We start from the raw sequence: 19,467 nt of genomic DNA on the forward strand, positions 1-19,467 counted from the left end.
AGGATCAGATTAGAACTATGTATCTCTAACGTTTTGAAAGTGCAAGAAAACAAATTTCATGGACAAAATTTTTTTAGGGGGCAGAACGTAAGACCCAATGGACTGGGCTCAGTCCACTTGACCAACCCAGCCCTTTTGGCCCAAAGGGAAAAATAAAAAAAATTGCATGTGCTGCACACGTGCCTGGAGGGAAGAGAATCCCGACCGGAGTCTTCTTCCTCTCCAAGAAGGTCGGACGGAATCCGACTCTAAGCCGGATTCCGGTCGCGGCAGAGCTCTATATGAGCTCCTCTCCATCCCTCCCACCAAAAAGCCAGCCCCAATCGGACCTCTTCGTCGAAGATCTCTTCGATTACTCTCTGAAGCTCGGTCATCATCGTGTTGCCGCCACATCCAAATGCTGCCAGAACTAGGTAAAAACCCAGTCCCATCGACCCACTCTCTCTCTCTCTCTCTCTTTCGGATTCATTGGAGCCTCGATGAGGCTGGTGTCGTCAAATTTAGGCAAAAAGGTGATGCTTTGCTTTTCCTGTTTCAAAAACCAACCCTAATTTCTTTCGATTTTAGAACTGGATTTGATCGATTGATTTGACACCTCATGATTTTAGAACTGGAATATGAAATCTAGAACCATATGAATATCGACCTGGCTATGTTGATAACCCCACCATATGTGTCCAAGATGATTAATGACGTATTGTTAGCAAATTAGCGATCCTGAAAGACTTTGCTGCAAGATGATACGCAACTCACCACAAGAAGATTCATCAGTGTTATGACTCTGCAATGAGGAATATGTGGTCATAATCCGAATCGATAAGATGAATTGAGTATTTGAAAGAATACGATTCATAAACGAAATTTAATATTTTAAGAAAAATTTGATTTACATATATGCTTATTTTCTACAAATTATTATCTATCTGTTTGCCTAATTTATTTAGCTAAGTGATAATTACTTATTAGGTTGTTTAGCTTATTATACGATTTCTTACTTTTTTACAAATTTAAAGAACTAGCCTACCGGAGTTTCAATATTAGAGAGCGACTAGAAGAATTGTGGCACAAGTTATCTTAAATTAGAATTTATTTAAACTGATGTATTGCCTTAGATTAATGTTGGACTTGTGAAACATTGTAGTTGAGTTAGTTAACAGATATAAAGTTTGCATATTATTAGTCAATTATTTCGCTTTTATAGTTGTGATATTATGTTGAGATGCCTTGAATGCTTGTAGAGCGAGTTCTCTATGAGTCTGATGTGACTGCAGCTCGCGATCTTAAGGCAGAGGTGTGACACCCCTAACTTTTCTTCTTTTTTTCTTCCCTGTTCGCTTATTATAAACGCTCCCAAGAACTCATTGATCGGACTTCCGGAGAGAGTTTACCGCAAGCTCCCATCAATGCAATCAAACATGGTCAGGAGATCGTCACTGTTTGGAATCACGAAATGAAAGAAAATAAAAAATAATTTTTGAGCGAGAGACCCAGAATTCTTCTAAGAGCATTTAGCTCCAAAAACTTTTTACAAGAAATAATAAAAAATCTTGCATACGAAAATCAGCATGATCCATATAATTTGGCAATTCCAAACCTAAGATTTCAACTAATTCAGATTTTTTCTAAATTATAGAACAAACTGACACATTATATCATACTGTTAAATGATCAATTTTATTTTCATTCAACGCATGGGTAAAAAGCCTAAAAAATTGAATATTTTTAGTCTTTAGCTAATTTAAATATCATAAATCATCATCCATGACATTGATTTCATGTTGCAAATTATGCCAAATTTTTCATTTTTTTTTTTTTTTTTTTTTTACTAGAAAGTGATTGGAGCTGGATATTCTCAAAACCTCTCTCCCGTTCAGGCTGAGGGATTCTTCTGGGATTATTTTCAACCTATAAAACTAGGAAGTCCCCAGTTTAAGGGAGAACTCATACCACAATCATAACCAAATCAATACCAGTACCTATTTTAACCGGTCGACAAGTCCAAGCTATCCTAGTATAACATACCTAAGCCTAAACCTCAAGCGAGATGTTTTATCTGATCCTATATGTTTCATCTGATCCGGTATAAATACTCAACATCTATCTATCCTAGCACAGCATACCTAAGCCTAGACCTCAAGTGAAATGTCTTATGTAGATTTTCTTAATCTTATATAAATGCTCAAATCTGATATCCGTCGTTATCCTACGATATTTTTGATAAAATTTAGAAGATATATCAACCTGTAGCTTCATAAAGTTTTCTACCAAGTATCTTTCTCATGTATTTGCTTACAACTTTATATACTAACATACAGCGTGTCAGGAGTGGAGGCGGTAACTTGATGAAGTTCACGAGGAGAAAATACAAATCTACTCTACTTCAGTCTTCAAGAGACCAGTAGAACGAGTCTTCTCAGAAGTAATAAATCTTCCCTCTTCTCACCTACAAATATATACATTTCCAACTACTCCAAGAGAGCAGCAGAACGAGTCGTCTTCCAGCAACCCTCCATACCAACCATATTCTGATATCCGTCTTAAATCCCACAAAAAATAGTTTTGACAAAATTGAGAAGTAATAATTGTGATAAAACTGAGAAATAACCGGATCAAGACCTGCCACCCAGACCCAAGCCTGGACCTAACGCAACACCCTAAAGCAGGATCTATCATTTCGAACATAATTCCCCAGATGAGGGGTAGAATTCATAATTGTTTTCGAATCAATTATTAAATGACTAATGGAATCCTCTTCCACCATACTGTCCCCACGAGCGGGGGAGAGCTCAATAATTGTTTTCGAATCTATTATTAAATCACTAACGGAATCCTCTTCCACCTTACGCTCTTCCAAAAAAATTGACAAGATATTTCCCCAAGCAAATATAACAAATCAAAACAAAGCTGATTGCAACAAGCATGCTATCTCTCACCATTCCAAGAACCCAACAAACAAAAATAATCACATAAGCAGAACCCTAAATCCAAATTCGAGACTTATAATCCAAGAAAATACATCACAAAACAAATATGAGCCTGTGACATCACAAAACAATCCAACCCGAGGTTCCCAAATCCTTTATCGTCAGCCTGGGACTCCGTTATCGTCAATTTCAAACGAATCAATTAATTTACCATCATATCACAAACTGGGGAACATCTACCGACTTTCTGCCAAACAATTGAGTGATATCATGCGCATCAAATTCCTGAATATATTCAGGTGAAAAAAAAAAATCCAGCCGCGGCGGAGTTCAAATGGATACCACATTTAAGAAACAAACTATACAAGAAAAGATTTAAAAAAAAAAAAAAACCTTTGCATCTCGCCCGTTCCCATGAACACATTCTGAACCCATCCAGATACCGAAACCATAATGGCCATTCTTAAAAGATAAGATGTGATTGAAGACTGCAACTAAATGGTGGTCGAGTCCCACGAAATCACATTGTTAATTTTAGCTAGCACATTGCAAACCCCCGTGTTTCAGAAACGAGGCAAAGATGTCGCGGTTACTTCCCCAATTACACAACCACCACATCGCACTGCAGCACAAGCTTAAACCACAACTACAAAAATCACCAGAACAAAACTTCAATCTAACAACCAAAATGATCAGATACCAACATACATGATTCCAAATTCGAGGCTTCTAATTCAAGAATATACAGCAACACTAAGATATTAAAAAGGTTTCAGAGTAACCATAATAGGTCCTAAAAGTAACCATTATACCTATAACCTTAACGAGATTAGTCCAGAGAGTTAACAGATTCAGCAAATAAAGAAACAAAACAAAGAAAAGAGAGAGAGAGGGAGAGAGAGACGGGGGACGAATCTAAGCACGCTCTCCACGGATGCGGCGGGCGAGTTGGATGTCCTTAGGCATAATGGTCACGCGCTTGGCATGGATGGCGCAGAGATTGGTGTCCTCGAAGAGCCCGACGAGATAGGCCTCGGCGGCCTCCTGGAGGGCCAAGACGGCGTGACTCTGAAACCTGAGATCCGTCTTGAAGTCCTGTGCGATCTCACGCACCAGCCTCTGGAACGGCAGCTTCCTTATCAGCAACTCCGTACTCTTCTGGTACTTTCCGAATCTCACTAAAATCCACCACAAAATCCAGATTCAGAGAAGAAACCAAAGAAAAACATCGGGAACCAAAAGTACAATTTGACGGGATATGGTAGATACCGAAGAGCGACGGTGCCGGGGCGGTAGCGGTGGGGCTTCTTGACACCGCCGGTGGTCGGCGCCGACTTCCTCGCCGCCTTCAAGAAGGGAATCACGAAAAGCAGAGACTCAGGGAAACGGATTTCCAAAGGAACTTTAAGAAAACTGAGATCGATTGCGTTGGGGGCGATGATACATACCTTTGTGGCGAGCTGCTTCCGGGGGGCTTTGCCGCCGGTGGACTTGCGAGCGGTCTGCTTCGTACGAGCCATCGGAGGACGGGAGTGCGACGGCTAGGGTTTCGAATCCTTTTGCTGTCAAAATAGGGGAAACGAATAGGGTAGAATTGTTGAGCTCCGGGGACGTTTAAAAGAGAAGGGGGTCCTTGCCCGGGGGCGACGTGGGCAGGGCGGTGACCGGTGAAGGGGGGATATTGGGTCGTTGTTGAAATCGGACGGATGAAATAAGTTTGCAGAAACACACAATCCGCGAGCTTTCTTCTCATTGGTTGATATATTTTGATGAGGATCGCTGCGAGCGTGAGAATTTCTAGGAAACCGAGTTTTGATCAGACTTGGACGGCATTCTGGGGTTAAGTGGGCCGGGCCATCGTGGTTAGCGTTGGTCATGGGCTAGGCCTCATGCCTACATTTTATTTATTTTTATTTAAACTATGGGCTGGGCTTATTTGAAAATTGACGTTTTTTCGCGTCCAAAACCAAGCCATAATGAGCTCTATTCATGCGCAAACGGTAATCGCGGTGGCATTACGCGATGGAAACTAGACCGTCCAGTTCAAGTTACAAACTCAAGAGCGATTCAGCCACAGTTATTGATTGGATTCAGCAGGATGTAGAGGTGGTGGGCGAGCACCATCTGTTGCTCAGAGATATTCAGGCTATAATCAGTGGTGGGATGGCCTTGCAAGAAAAGCACGTGTATCGTGAAGCCAACGGGGCAACAGATTGGATAGCCTCGTATGTGACTAATCATTCTGAGGAGACCCTATAGCTAAAGAAGAGGAAATTACCCGATGCACTCCGAGACTTGTTATTTTTTAACTTTTTAGAGTGTATTCGTACTCAACATATATGAGACATCCTCTTTAAAATTTAAAAAAAAAAACAAAAATAAAAACAAAAACAGAGGCCGGACCATGTTACTATGGAAGTCCCTTGCACAACAAAGGGAGTTTGGGCTACATTTGATCGCAGGTTAGCTGAATTAGTAAAAGATATAGTATTTACTACGTTTGAGAAGTCATTATTTGAGGACAGATGGAAAAATATCCTCAAGATTTCTTCAATTTTGAATTAGTAAAAGATATTATTTGATTTTCTTTTCTTGTGATATCCACATTCTGCCATTTGATTGCTGTTCATTGTCATTATACCATGTTTCCTCAAGAAACCACCTATGGACATCCAAACATAACAAGATGAGAGTATAAAAAGTGGATTGGTCGCATCAATCTCCTTTGTTTTTTTGCCCTTAACTTGTTATTATTGACGAGATAAAAGTAGAAAAAGAGATAGTCAAAGGCAGATGGCAAAATTTCTTTGTACCAAAGATCTGTTCTGATTCATTGGCATGCAAACCACATGGAAAGGTCAAGGATAGTCAAAGATATATGGTAAAATTTATCTATATTAACGACTTGTCTAGAGTCATCCTATACATATTATAATTTTGCCTATCTAATATTTTTGATCATTTTTTACCCTTAAATTCTGCATGAATCATAGGATTTCCTCTGTACGATTGCTATGCGCACACACGCACACACATATACATACATATACATACATACATTTTTGACCTTGGTACTCCTGAGAAGCTCACTTCGGTTGATTGGCCAAGATAGGTTCCATGTTTTCTACTTGCAAAATCACAGTATGTCAATATATTTGTTTCTAATGAGGCGGAGAATAAGAGTGCATATACGAACGGATTTCTTTTCAAGAGAAAAGGAAATATATTAATAGAAGAAGACTTTTGGACAACAACTCTCCTTCCAAAAATCAAATGGAATTCTTCTTCCTCTTCTTCATCTCTGACTTGAAGGTTTGGAGGAGTACAAGTCTTTCTTTTTCCCCTTCCACTTATCTGTTTGCTCAAAAGCTAAAATGGAGGAGGGCTGTTGCTATGTCTTTTGCTAAGATGGCCACGTAGATTTGCAGTCTTTTCTTCGACCTTCTCTCTTGTAGAATTCGTTGAAGGTAATTGAGGAAGATTCCATCCTTCTGGAACAATAAAAAGAAACAAGTGAATTATTTTACTAATGAATAGTAAAAATAAATGAATAATAAGACATGTTACCTCCACAGATAGGAGTTGTCTTAGAGGACCTCTCTTTAGATGAATCAGATACCAGAGACAACTGTTTCAAATTGGAAGATCACCAGGCCTACATGACTCGCTACAATATGGTCCTGGCTGAAGGGAAGGAATTGGAAAGCTATTCAGCATTGGATGTGATTGCTGAAAATTTGCTTGACCTTTCTCAAATCCTTAACCAGTGGCCGAGTGGTCAAAAAGATATTGATATTTGAGTTGAAAATGTATGGAATGGCTTGGGCCAATCTGAATTGTTTGGAAAATTATTAGGGAAAGTAGGATTATATCTTGCAACTATTGTTTACAGAAGTGAGCCTTGTGAACTGAAGATCACGAGCCATAAGAAATCTGGCCTAGTTTTCGTTGTGCTTAGTCTTTGATGAGGTCGGATGAGGATAATTGATAATTTAGCTATTGCATTTCGTGCTGTTGTTATCATCATTTTGTATCCTCACTGGAAATTCAAAAACCATAAGGTCCATTTGCAAAGTCCAAACAAAATAAAACTTTCAACTTCCCTTTTGAAGCCTAGCTCTTGTGGCAGGATAGCAATTCATGTCCATATGTCAAAAATTAGCTAGGGGGAACAATAAACTCTACAATGTAGGCAAACAAGCTAACTTGCCCACAACAATTGTTGTTAGATCCTTATTGATCACAATGAATAATGTCCAGTTATGATGGGCAAGAAGATACAAAGCTCAAGCCAACTGTCTTCCAGACGATAAAGCTGCCGTGATCTTGATACGAGTCATTGAGATCTTCAAAGAAAGTACACAGAAAGTATACTTGCACAACCATATCAAACAAAAGAGCAATGCTTAAATTCAATCACCACCCCATCCTTCTTCCCGTGGTTTCAAGAAACTCACCCTACTCTCTAGCTTTCTGGACATCATTTGTGAAGATCCGAACTGAAGTCGGCAAGGAGTGCCGACTTCAGTTGGGTCATCGTGGTCTTCCCACGATGACCACGCCGGCCGAACGGCCAGCGAAACCCCCGCTTCCCCCCCCCCCCCCCCCCTCTTCTCTCTCTCTCTCTCTCCCTCTTTCTCTCCTCTGAGAGCCTCATCCGAGCCCCATCCCTTCCCCATCCCTCTAAAAATTTGAGTTTTCCCCTCATCTTCTTCCCTTTTCTTGAGAGGTTTGCCGGAGCCACCGCCGCCGCCGGAGCCGCCAACGCCGCCGGAGATCCATTCGTCGACGACCGGAGGTGAGAAAGATCACTGATTTACTACTGTTTATGGATTTAAAAGGGAAAAGAATGAGGGATGTAAACCGGCTTTATTTTCCTATTTTTGGGAAATTTTTTTTGTGGGATTCGGCCGGCCGACGGTGGCCGGCCGGGGTCAATCCGGCCGAAACGAGTTCGGCCGGAGGTGGCGAACGGGGGTCGGGCTTCCCAGCCCCGATCTCCCTCTCTTTCCTCCCTTTCTTCTTCTCCTTCTTCTCTTCTTCTTCCCTTCCGCCGCCGGTGACAGCAGAGTGGCCGGCGGCGGCGGCCAGCCGCCGCCGAGGGCCACGGTCGACCGCCGAGGGCCGACCGGAACCACCAGCCACCCTCCTCCCTTCTTCTTCTTCTTCTTCTTCTTCTTCTTCTTCTTCTTCCTTCTTTCTTCTTCTCTTCTTCTTCTTCTTCTTCTTTATTCGGCCTGGGTGTTTTTCCTTGCTTTGAAATCCGTGCCTTAATGGTGAACCAGACTTTGAACCGGGTCTAAACTGTGAACCGGTTCCACCTATTCCGTGAATGGGTTCTGATTAGGGTCTGAATCTGAGTCAAGAATTTGGGCTGGGGAATTATTTTTTTGGGCTGAGTTGGGCCTGATTGGATCTGTGGGCTGGTTTGGGTTGGGCCCGAAATCTGATCTGAACCTATTATCCGGTTTGGTTCAATTGGGCCTAATCTGTTTTGGGCCACAATTGACTTGGGTGTAAAGGATTCTGATTTTAGGGTCTATGTTTGATCTTGGGGGCCCATTCTTGAATCTATGAACTTAGGAGTTTAAGGGGATTGGAATTAGTTTAAATTATGTTTCTTAGTTAATTAAATAATTAATGTTATGTTTTAATCAGGGGTTCGTGATATCTGTGGCAGGGATTTTTAAGCGAACCTAGGTAGGTGACCTATTGCTTTAAAGTAGAATTTTAACATGTACATGCATATGTTGATGTATGATTTATTATTGGCATTATATGTTAGAATTAGAATTAAGCATTTAATTTCATGAACTATTAAATTATTATTGTCATTATGTGTTAGAATTAGAAATTAATATTTAATTTCATAAACTGTTATGTACTGTACTATTGGGAGTTTGTTCATGACTTGAGTTGGAAAGTTGATTTGTTGATTTTTAAAATCCGCGTGACTATAGTCTAGGCCCCGCTAATGGGATGATACGTTGGCCCTGTCGACTTGTACTGAGGAACTAGTTCCGACACCGCGACCACCGGTGATAGAATAGTGGCGGCACAGGGGTGCATTTTGCTCTTCGGAGCGGCTCAGTGGAGCGTGAGTTTGACACCAGGGGGTGCGGCACAGTGGTGCGTTGGCTCAGTGGAGCGGCTCTTCGGAGAGTATTGGCACTTCGGTGTAACCATGCCACTGGGTGATGTGGCCGTAGTCATGCGATTGAGTTATTTTGAGTCTCGGACCGGGTTCACGGATTGTCGTGTGAATTTTTGGATTCATGAGTTTTAGCTGCTTTTTATATGCATCATGACATGTTATATGATGACTTTATTGCATGATGTTGCTTACTGAGCTGTTAGCTCACTCCTACCATTTACATTTTTGCAGGTGATGATATATGATTATGGGGATTATGGGATAGAGTGATCATGATGTAATTAGCTAGTAGATATGGACTTTCTTTTGAATTATGTATATATGGACATTTGATATGAAAACTGGAAGTTATCTTTATTTAGCTATTGATGTTGGATTTGATGTATCTGCCTTGCGTGCCTGCGGGGTCCGCCCTGCAGGTGCGCGGCGTCTGCTCGCGCCCCGGGCCCCGGGTTCGGGGCATGACAGATTTATTGGTATCAGAGCATAGGTTAAAGATCACTAGGGACATTAAAACAGAATCATAATAAATATAATAATAAATAATAATAATTAAAAAAAACCTTAGGAATATAGGGACACATGTGAAGAAATGAGAGTGGGGTAGAAAATCTTATGGGTGGGTGGATCTAACACTAATGATGTGTTATTCGGAAGAAAAAAAAAAACTTAGGAATATAGGGACACATGTGAAGAAATGAGAGTGGGGTAGAAAATCTTATGGGTGGGTGGATCCAACACTAATGATGTGTTATTCGAAAAAAAAAAAAAAACTTAGGAATATAGGGACACATGTGAAGAAATGATAGTGGGGTAGAAGATTTTACAGTGGATGGATCTAACCCTGATGTTGTGTTATTTGTGTATGTATCAGCATGCCGCCCCGCCGTGCACGTGTGGCACCTCGCCGCCTGATCGAGACTATCGGGAGTGATCCAGCCACTTCTCATCCGACTGAGAGAGTCCAGGGGGACGAGACTGATCAGACAGTACTGGATGGACCAGATCATGGCCAGGAGAGCAGGATGGGGGGATCGACCCAGGTGATGGAGCTGATCAGAGAGGTGGTTGGGTTAGTTCGACAGCAGAGGGGACCACAGCAGCTATTTCCCTCTGCTAGTTCTTCAGATCAGGGGAGGAGTATAGCAGAGTTCAGGAAGTTGGCTCCTCCGGCCTTCAAGGGAACTACCGATCCCCAAAAGGCCGAATGTTGGATAGATGAGATGGAGAAGGCCTTCAGGGCCATGGGTTGTACTGAGGAGGAAAAGATCAGATTTGCCACCTATAAGCTTCAGGACCGGGCTCATCATTGGTGGGAGTCTGTGGAGAGGACCATGATGCAGGATGCAGGATCTGTGACGTGGCCGGAATTCCGCATGGCCTTCTACTCCAAGTATTTCCCTTCCAGTCGTATCAGGGAGCTGGAGAGGGAGTTTCTGAGCCTCTCTCAGGGGAGTATGACTGTGGAGGACTATGAGGCTGAGTTTGATCGGTTGTCCCGTTTTGCACCATCTCTTGTCCAAGACCCTAAATCTAGGATGAGTAGATTTGAGGAAGGACTGAGGCCTCGCCTGCGTCAGGGTTTAGCTGCTGTTCACTCGACTGATTATGATGACCTAGTTGACAGAGCTAAAAATATGGAGATCATCTGGAAGGAGACACAGGATGCTCAGAAAGGGAAGTCGAAGAGGACCAGGGACTTTGATTCTGACAGTGAGCGGCATCTGCGCCGACCTATGCAGTTCCGTCCAGGAGCAGGGCAGCGAGTTCCATATGGGAGGACTGCACTGGATCGCAGGGGGATATCAGGAGTGTGCTTCAGGTGTGGCCAGACTGGACATAGAGCTGTTGAGTGTCGTCAGACACGGCCTGGTATTGGAGCATGTTTCAGGTGTGGTCAGCAGGGCCACCGGATAGCTGAGTGCCCTCAGACTCAGACTGTTTCTGGAGTTTGTTTCGGGTGTGGTCAGCCGGGTCACAGGATTTCTAGTTGTCCTCGTACTAGATCTGCGCAGAGGCCACCGAGTTCTGTAGCTCCTCAACGACAGACTTCCTTCACTCCAGTACAGGCTACCCAGTCAGCTGTCCCCAGGCAGCAAAGGGAAGGAGGATCTCGTACCCAGGGACGAGTGTATGCGTTGACTCAGCAGGATGCTCAGGCATCCAACACTGTAGTGACATGTACACTGTTGGTATCTTCCACTTATGCTTATGTGTTATTTGATTCTGGTGCTACGCATTCTTTTATCTCATCTTCATATGTGCATAAGTGCGATTTACACTACTCTTCCTTAGAGTGGGAATTATGCATTAGTACTCCAGCTGGGGGTACGATGACAGTTAGTCAGATCTGCATTTCCTGTCCAGTACTAGTTGAGGTAGAGATTTGAGAGCAAATTTGATTGTTATGAATCTGCATGATTTTGATGTAATCTTGGGTATGGATTGGTTGGCTGCATACCACGCTACCATAGACTGTTTTCTGAAGAGGGTGACCTTCCGGATCCCGGGTATTGATGAGTTCAGTTTTATGGGTGATGACTGGGGTGTCTCTTCTCGGGTAGTGTCTGCTATGCAGGGCATAAGATCTCTTAGAAAGGAGTTTCCCATCTTTATGGCCACAATTGCAAATTCTGAACAGTCTGAACAGAGAATTGAGGATATACCAGTAGTCAGTGAGTACCCTGATGTTTTTCCTGATGATCTGCCTAGCTTACCTCCTGATAGAGATGTCGAGTTTGCTATTGATATAATCCCTGGTACTGCACCTTTGTCTAAAGCTCCTTATAGAATGGCCCCTGCTGAACTAAAGGAGCTGAAGGACCAATTACAGGAGCTATTGGATCTGGGTTTCATTCGACCTAGCGTCTCTCCTTGGGATGCCCCAGTATTATTTGTAAGGAAGAAAGATGGTAGCATGAGACTGTGTATTGATTACCGGGAAATCAATAAAGTGACTATTAAGAATAGGTACCCTCTACCCCGAATTGATGATTTGTTTGACTAACTTCAGGGTGCTCAAGTATTTTTCAAGATTGATCTTCGATCTGGATATCATCAGCTGAGGATAAAGGAGTCTGACATAGCCAAGACCGCTTTCTGTACCAGGTATGGACACTATGAGTTCCTTGTGATGCCTCTTGGTTTGACTAATGCACCAGCAGCATTTATGGACCTGATGAACAGAGTGTTTAAGCCTTTTCTGGATAAATTTGTGATAGTATTTATTGATGATATTCTGATATATTCAAGGAGTCAGGCAGAGCATGAGCATCACTTGAAGATTGTTTTGGAGACTCTGAGGCAGAATCAGTTGTATGGTAAATTAAAGAAATGTGAATTTTGGTTGGACAGGGTGATGTTTTTGGGGCATGTTATCTCTAAGGAAGGAATTATGGTTGACCCAAAGTGTTGACCCCCTAATGGATTTTGATAAATACAAAATACTAGAGTATAATTCCCTGTGTATTAACAATTTATTTGAGGATTTTAGGTGTTTATCTAAAAATATTGGTAAGAAATGTCTAGGCATGTTCCCATATTTTTCAAGGATTTATTGAAGAATTTTTGAGATGAAGAAAACAGATCAGGGACAGCCGAGACGTCTCCGGTTTGTCCTAGAGACGTCTCTGGCACGAATAGGAAGAATTGGCACGTCTGGAGACGTCCCCGGCACCTGGCGAGGCGTCTCACAGGGTCGGAGTCGACTCCTGACTCTGCGGAGTCGACTCTCTCAGAGGCGGCAGAAAGGCCGATTTCAAGGGATGCGCGCGAGTCGTCTCCGAATGACGCGGAGTCGTCCCCACGAGTAAAAAGCGGACTTCCTGAGACGTCCCCAGAGAGCACGGAGTCGACTCTCTCAGGGGATTCCAGAGGACGTGTTTTTCGGTGATACAACTACGGAGTCGTCCCCGACGTCGCGGAGTCGTCCCCATGCAAAAAGCGCAAACATCCCGAGACGCCCCGTAAAGTGCCGAGCCGACTCTCTCAGAAAAACAGAAGAACAAGCATTCAAGTCGTTCTTCTTCAGAGTCGTCCCCGTAAAAGTGCCGAGTCGACTCCAAACAACGTCAAGAGAAATTTTATACAGCCGAGACGTCTCGCGTCGAAGCGGAGACGTCTCCGGAGCGCCTGGAACGCGACTGACACACTTTTGCAGGTAAATTTGAATTTCAAACGGTCATATTTTTGTGTCTAACGGATCTATTACTTTTTGGGCTATAAAAGGGAGCTTTTAAGTGCCTTCCAACAACTTCTCACCAACCCAACACAAGATCATTCAAGAGAGAAGAAAGAAAAAGAGGTTCAAGGGAGTTAGAGCTTTCAAGAGGAGAAATCAAGTGCATTCAAGCTTTCCCATCTGATTTCGTGCTCAACTACTCACTCCCACTCGGCATTCAAAGCTCACATTCAAGCCAACGCGATCCACATCGGAAGAACCACCATTACCCACGCTTCCAACGGCTAAAAGGGTTCTTCCGGATTTTATTATTTCTCATTGTTATATTCGCTTCATTAAGAGCTTTTAAATCTTTGTAAAACCTTTGTTTATTGTGCTTGTTCCAGTCAAGGGACTTGGAACAAGGGATAGGCGTCCCAAGCCTAGGTTAAATTGGGGGATTGTAGGGTTCGTTGTTAGCCCGGGGTAAAACAACGAGTTGGGTAGTGAACTCACAAAACTACCGTACTGTAATCGCTGATTATAGTGGAAATTCCCAAAGATGTTTGGGGAGTGGATGTAGGAGCAGTGGAAGCTCCGAACTACTATAAATCTTTGTGTGTTTGCGTTTGACTGTGATTGCTACTTTAGTTTTACCTTTGCACATACACTTGTGTGTTTTGTTTTAATTAGTCAAAAAGTTTTAAAACACCCAATTCACCCCCCTCTTGGGCGACCATCTCTGGGCAACAAGTGGTATCAGAGCGGGTGCTCTGTGTATTTCTTGAAGACCTAACCGTCTTAGCCAAAGATCTAGATGGCAACACCCTTCAACAATGTTCCTGCTGAGGGGCAGGCAACCAATAGACCTCCACTCTTCAATGGGACAAATTATTCCTATTGAAAGACTAGAATGAGGATTTTTATTCAAGCACAAGATTATGCCTTGTGGAGGGTTATAATCAAGGGACCACACGAACCATCTCACATGGTTAATGGCATTCAAGTTTCCAAACCTGAGAAGGATTGGGATGAGAATGATAATAGGATGGTTCAACTCAACGCTAGAGCCATGAACTCATTATTTTGTGCTTTAGATGTGAATGAGTTTAATAGAGTTTCCACATGTAGTTCCGCCAAGGAAATATGGGATAGGCTTGAAGTTACCCATGAGGGTACCAATCAAGTCAAAGAATCTAAAGTGAACATTCTGGTTCACAAATATGAATTATTTAAGATGGAACCCAACGAAACCATTTCATGCATGTTCACACATTTCACTGATATAATAAATGGTCTAAAGAATTTGGGTAAATCTTACACTAACCCAGAACTTGTGAGTAAAATTCTCAGGTCCTTGCCAAAAGCATGGGAAGCGAAGGTCACGGCGATCGTAGAAGCTAAAGACCTCAACACATTGGGACTTGAACAACTATTGGGCTCATTGATGACGCATGAGCTCACAATGAAGCAACATGAAGAAGATTTGCCAAAGAAGAAGACAATCGCACTCAAGGCTACTTCGAGTGTTTGTGAAGAAGAAAGTAGTGAGAGTGAAGAAGAAAGCGAAGATGAGGACTTGGGCTTAATAGTAAGGAAGTTCAAGAAATTCATGAGAAGAAAGAAACCCTTCCCAAGAAAGAAGTTTAGAGGGAAAAATGATTGGGAAAAGGAAAAAGAAAAAGAAAGAGACCCAATCATATGTTATGATTGCAAGAGACCGGGGCACATCCGTTCCGAATGCCCTCAACAGAAGAAGCACTTTGGAAAGAAGAAGAAGAAGGCGTTGAAAGCAACTTGGGATGATAGTGACACATCATCCTCCGAGGAAGAGAAGGAAGAGACCGCCAACTTGTGCTTCATGGCATTCGAAGACGATGAGGTATGTCAAAGCTCAACCACAAATTTTACTTTAGAAGAATTATATGAAGCTTTCCAAGAGCTCATGAGTGATTGTAGTATGTTAGGAGCAAAGAATAAAGAATTAAAGGCCTCCAATCAAAAACTAAAGGATGACATTAAAAATCTATTGATTGAGAAGGAGAGCGTTGAAAATGTTAACACTATTGACCTAGAAAATAAAAATTCAAAGCTTAGCATTGAAAACGAAACGGCAAAAACACTAATTAAGAAATTAAATCTAAAAGTTAAATCCCTACTCAATAGTAATACCTCACTTACGCAAAATGTCGAATCCCTTAAAAATGATAAGGAAGAATTGGCTAAAGAAAATTTGGTTCTTAAAAATGAGGTACATAAGTACAAACCAATTGTGGAGAAATTTACACTTAGTTCTGAAAAATTAAATCTTATTCTATCCAATCAACGAGCTGTTTTTAATAAAGCCGGATTAGGATACAAAACTAGCAAACAACAAAAATATCTAAAGAACTTTTTTGTGAAAGCAAAAGATACCAAAACTAAAAAACCTACATGCTTTCATTGTGGGAAAAGTGGACATAAAGCCTATTCTTGCATTCAAAGAAAGATTCAATCTAACAAGAATACATTTGTAAAAGGTAAAAACACAACTAAAGTGTGGGTGTCTAAGGGGACCAACTACACTAACCAAGAAGGACCCAAGAAAACTTGGGTACCTAAGAGCTTCACATGATTATTTTGCAGGTATGCCTTGCAGCCGGGAGTAAAAAGAGAATGTGGTATCTTGATAGTGGTTGCTCAAGGCATATGACCGGTGACAAGAGCCTTTTCGTCACCTTGAAATCGAAAGAAGGAGGAGTAGTCACATTTAGAGACAATGCTAAAGGTCAAATCATTGGCGTTGGTAAAATCTCCATATCACCCTCCTCATTTATTGACAATGTATTGTTAGTTAATGGATTAAAACATAATTTATTAAGTATAAGTCAATTTTGTGACAAAGGCTTTAAAGTGTCTTTTGAATCTTCGCTATGCATAATTAGTAGTCCAATTGACAATGAAATCATACTTACGGGACATAGGCGTGGAAATGTTTACATGGTAGATCTTGATGACCACTGCTCGCGCTGCTCGTATTAGTGGATCCGAGACTTCAATCTCACGGGGGGCAGCAGTGGGGAATCTTGGACAATGGGCGAAAGCCCGATCCAGCAATATCGCATGAGTGAAGAAGGGCAATGCCACTTGTAAAGCTCTTTCGTCGAGTGCGCGATCATGACAGGACTCGAGGAAGAAGCCCCGGCTAACTCCGTGCCAGCAGCCGCGATAAGACTACGGAAGATGAAAAAAGGCGAGCACTGAAATGAGAAAGGAACGAGTGACGCAAGACGACTTCGGTTCACACGTGAAAGTGCTTCGAAAGGTGTCAGCAGGTGCGCGGAGCCGGAGCCCGGCATGTTCGCCCGCTGGGTCTGCATGGCTGTCGTCAGCTCGTGTCGTGAGATGTTTGGTCAAGTCCTATAACGAGCGAAACCAATGTCTTGTAGCCATGGATGCCAAAGTCAATGAGACTAGCTGGTTATGGCATCGTAGGTTAGGGCATGCTAGCATGGATTTAATTTCTAAATTGATTACAAAAGATCTAGTCAAAGGATTACCAAAAATAGACTTTGAAAAGAACAAAATCTGTGCTGCATGTCAACTAGGAAAACAAACAAGAAGTTCCTTTAAGTCTAAGAACATAGTCTCGACATCAAAACCCTTAGAACTAATTCACATGGATTTATTTGGACCTACTAGAACTGCTAGTCTAGGGGGTAAGAAATTTGGTCTTGTGATTGTTGATGATTTTTCACGTTTTACATGGGTTTCATTTCTTGCACATAAAGATGAGTCCTTTCCCGCTTTTATCAAGTTTCATAATAGGATTTCGAATGAACTTAATCTTAAACTAAAAGCAATTAGGAGTGATCATGGTACCGAGTTTGAAAATCAGCACTTTGAAAAATTTTGTGAAGAAAACGGTATAAATCACAATTTCTCGGCCCCTAGGACACCCCAACAAAATGGGGTGGTAGAAAGGAAGAATCGCACACTAGCAGATATGGCTCGTACCATGTTGTGCGAATCGGATCTACCAAAATATTTTTGGGCTGAAGCAATAAATACTGCATGTCATATTTTAAACCGTGCATTAGTCAGATCTATTTTAAAGAAAACACCTTATGAGTTGCTGAAAAATAAGAAGCAAAATATATGTTATTTTCATGTTTTCGGTTGTCGTTGCTTTATTTTAAACAATGGAAAGGACAATCTAAGTAAATTTAGTGCTAAATCAGATGAGGGGATCTTCTTAGGTTATTCCTCATCTAGTAGAGCATACAGGCTCTTCAACAAGAGAACTCTCATTGTTGAAGAATCCATTCATGTTGTTTTTGATGAAGCTAATGGAGATTCTTCTAGAAAAGAAGAAGATAGTGATGCAGGTATACTTGAAGACAGAATGAAGGAGTTCTCCATACGAGACAAACAACTTGAGGATGAAGTCAAGGAAGATACAATTCAGCAAGATGAAGAAGATCAACCCCAAGCAAGAAACCAAGATCTTCCGAGGGAATGAAGGTATGCACATGGTCATCCAAGGGATCTAATCCTTGGTGATCCTTCACAAGGGATAAGGACAAGATCCTCTCTAAGAAATACTAGTAATTATCTTGCATTCGTTTCACAAATAGAGCCCAAATCACTAGAGAAAGCCGAAAAGGATGAAAATTGGATAAATGCTATGCAAGAGGAATTAAATCAATTTGAAAGAAATCAAGTTTGGACTCTAATGAAAAGACCCCCTAATGTTTCAATTATAGGCACCAAGTGGGTATATAGAAATAAACTAGATGAAGATGGAATAGTAATAAGAAACAAAGCTAGACTAGTTGCCAAAGGCTATAATCAGGAGGAAGGAATAGATTTTGATGAAACTTTTGCTCTTGTTGCTAGGTTAGAGGCTATTAGACTACTTTTGGCATACGCATGCTTCATGGATTTCAAACTCTATCAAATGGATGTAAAAAGTGCGTTTTTAAATGGTTATATAATGGAGGAAGTTTATGTAGGACAACCTCCAGGTTTTGAAAACCACTTACATCCAGATTATGTTTATAAATTGCATAAAGCATTGTATGGACTTAAGCAAGCCCCTAGGGCATGGTATGAAAGATTAAGTAATTTCCTAATTGAAAATAAATTTAAAAGAGGAAATGTAGACAAAACCCTCTTCATTAAAAGAAAAGGGAATGACTTATTGCTTGTGCAAATTTATGTGGATGATATAATTTTTGGTGCTACTAATGATAGTCTTTGTCAAGAGTTTGCCAAGCTTATGCAGGGAGAATTTGAAATGAGCATGATGGGTGAGCTCAACTTCTTCCTCGGGCTACAAATAAAACAATCAGAGGAAGGCATCTTCATCAGTCAGTCCAAATATATCAAGGAAATGTTGGAAAAATTCAAGATGAAGGATGCAAAGGAAATCAGCACACCCATGGGCTCAAGTTGCAAGCTTGACAAAGATGAAAAAAGTAAAAGTATAGACTGCAAATTGTATAAAGGTATGATAGGCTCTTTACTTTACCTTACTGCTAGTAGACCAGACATATTATTCAGTGTTTGCATGTGTGCTAGATACCAAGCATGTCCCAAGGAATCACACTTGCAAGCTGTTAAAAGAATTTTCAGATATCTAGTAGGGACATCTAATGTAGGCTTATGGTATTCTAAACAATCTGACATAAATTTAATTGCTTATTCCGATGCTGATTTTGCCGGGTGCAAACTCGACAGAAAAAGCACAAGTGGCACATGTCAATTCTTGGGTGCTAATTTGGTTTCTTGGTTTAGCAAGAAACAGAATTCAGTTGCCTTATCCACAGCTGAGGCTGAGTACATTGCAGCTGGAAGCTGTTGTGCCCAAGTTCTTTGGATTAAGCAACAACTTGAAGATTTCGGTATCAAAATGGACAACATACCAATTAGATGTGATAATACAAGTGCAATTAATTTAACAAAAAATCCTGTCCAATACTCTAAATCAAAACATATAGAGATTAGGCATCACTTTATAAGGGATCATGTGCTGAAAAATGATGTGATGATTGAGTATGTATGTACTGAAAATCAATTGGCCGATATCTTTACAAAGCCCCTTAGTAAAGATAGGTTCAACTTTTTAAGGAATGCTTTGTGCTTGTATGATCCTAGCAAATAAATTGAACTTGTGATGCAATGTCTTGCTACTCAAACTAATAATCCACTTCAAGGTGACAAATAGCAAACCTAGTATCTAATAAGTG

At 41.4% G+C, this 19,467-nt stretch overlaps 2 protein-coding genes across 3 annotated transcripts; one reads left to right on the forward strand and one right to left on the reverse strand.

Annotated features, from left to right (window-relative positions):
• Window positions 1-3,601: 3,601 nt before the first annotated feature.
• Window positions 3,602-4,693, reverse strand: LOC103697572 (histone H3.3). Of its 2 annotated transcripts, none has more exons than XM_008779461.4 (3): window positions 4,373-4,693; window positions 4,194-4,270; window positions 3,602-4,102 (listed from the first exon to the last, which is right to left on the reverse strand). In XM_008779461.4, the coding sequence occupies exons 1-3, from the start codon at window positions 4,675-4,677 to the stop codon at window positions 3,840-3,842; spliced, it is 645 nt and encodes a 214-aa protein (XP_008777683.2). In that variant the 5' UTR covers window positions 4,678-4,693; the 3' UTR covers window positions 3,602-3,839. The 2 variants fall into 2 exon arrangements, with proteins under 2 accessions (XP_008777683.2, XP_038972946.1); XM_039117018.1 differs by having other exon boundaries at window positions 3,602-4,098; window positions 4,373-4,567.
• A 253-nt stretch (window positions 4,694-4,946) lies between these two features.
• Window positions 4,947-11,468, forward strand: LOC120104996. The gene is made up of 2 exons (XM_039117013.1): window positions 4,947-5,149; window positions 9,953-11,468. The coding sequence occupies exons 1-2, from the start codon at window positions 4,947-4,949 to the stop codon at window positions 11,466-11,468; spliced, it is 1,719 nt and encodes a 572-aa protein (XP_038972941.1).
• Window positions 11,469-19,467: the final 7,999 nt, after the last annotated feature.

This window comes from Phoenix dactylifera, unplaced genomic scaffold (assembly GCF_009389715.1).
Source record: "Phoenix dactylifera cultivar Barhee BC4 unplaced genomic scaffold, palm_55x_up_171113_PBpolish2nd_filt_p 000162F, whole genome shotgun sequence".
Lineage (NCBI taxonomy): Eukaryota > Viridiplantae > Streptophyta > Magnoliopsida > Arecales > Arecaceae > Phoenix > Phoenix dactylifera.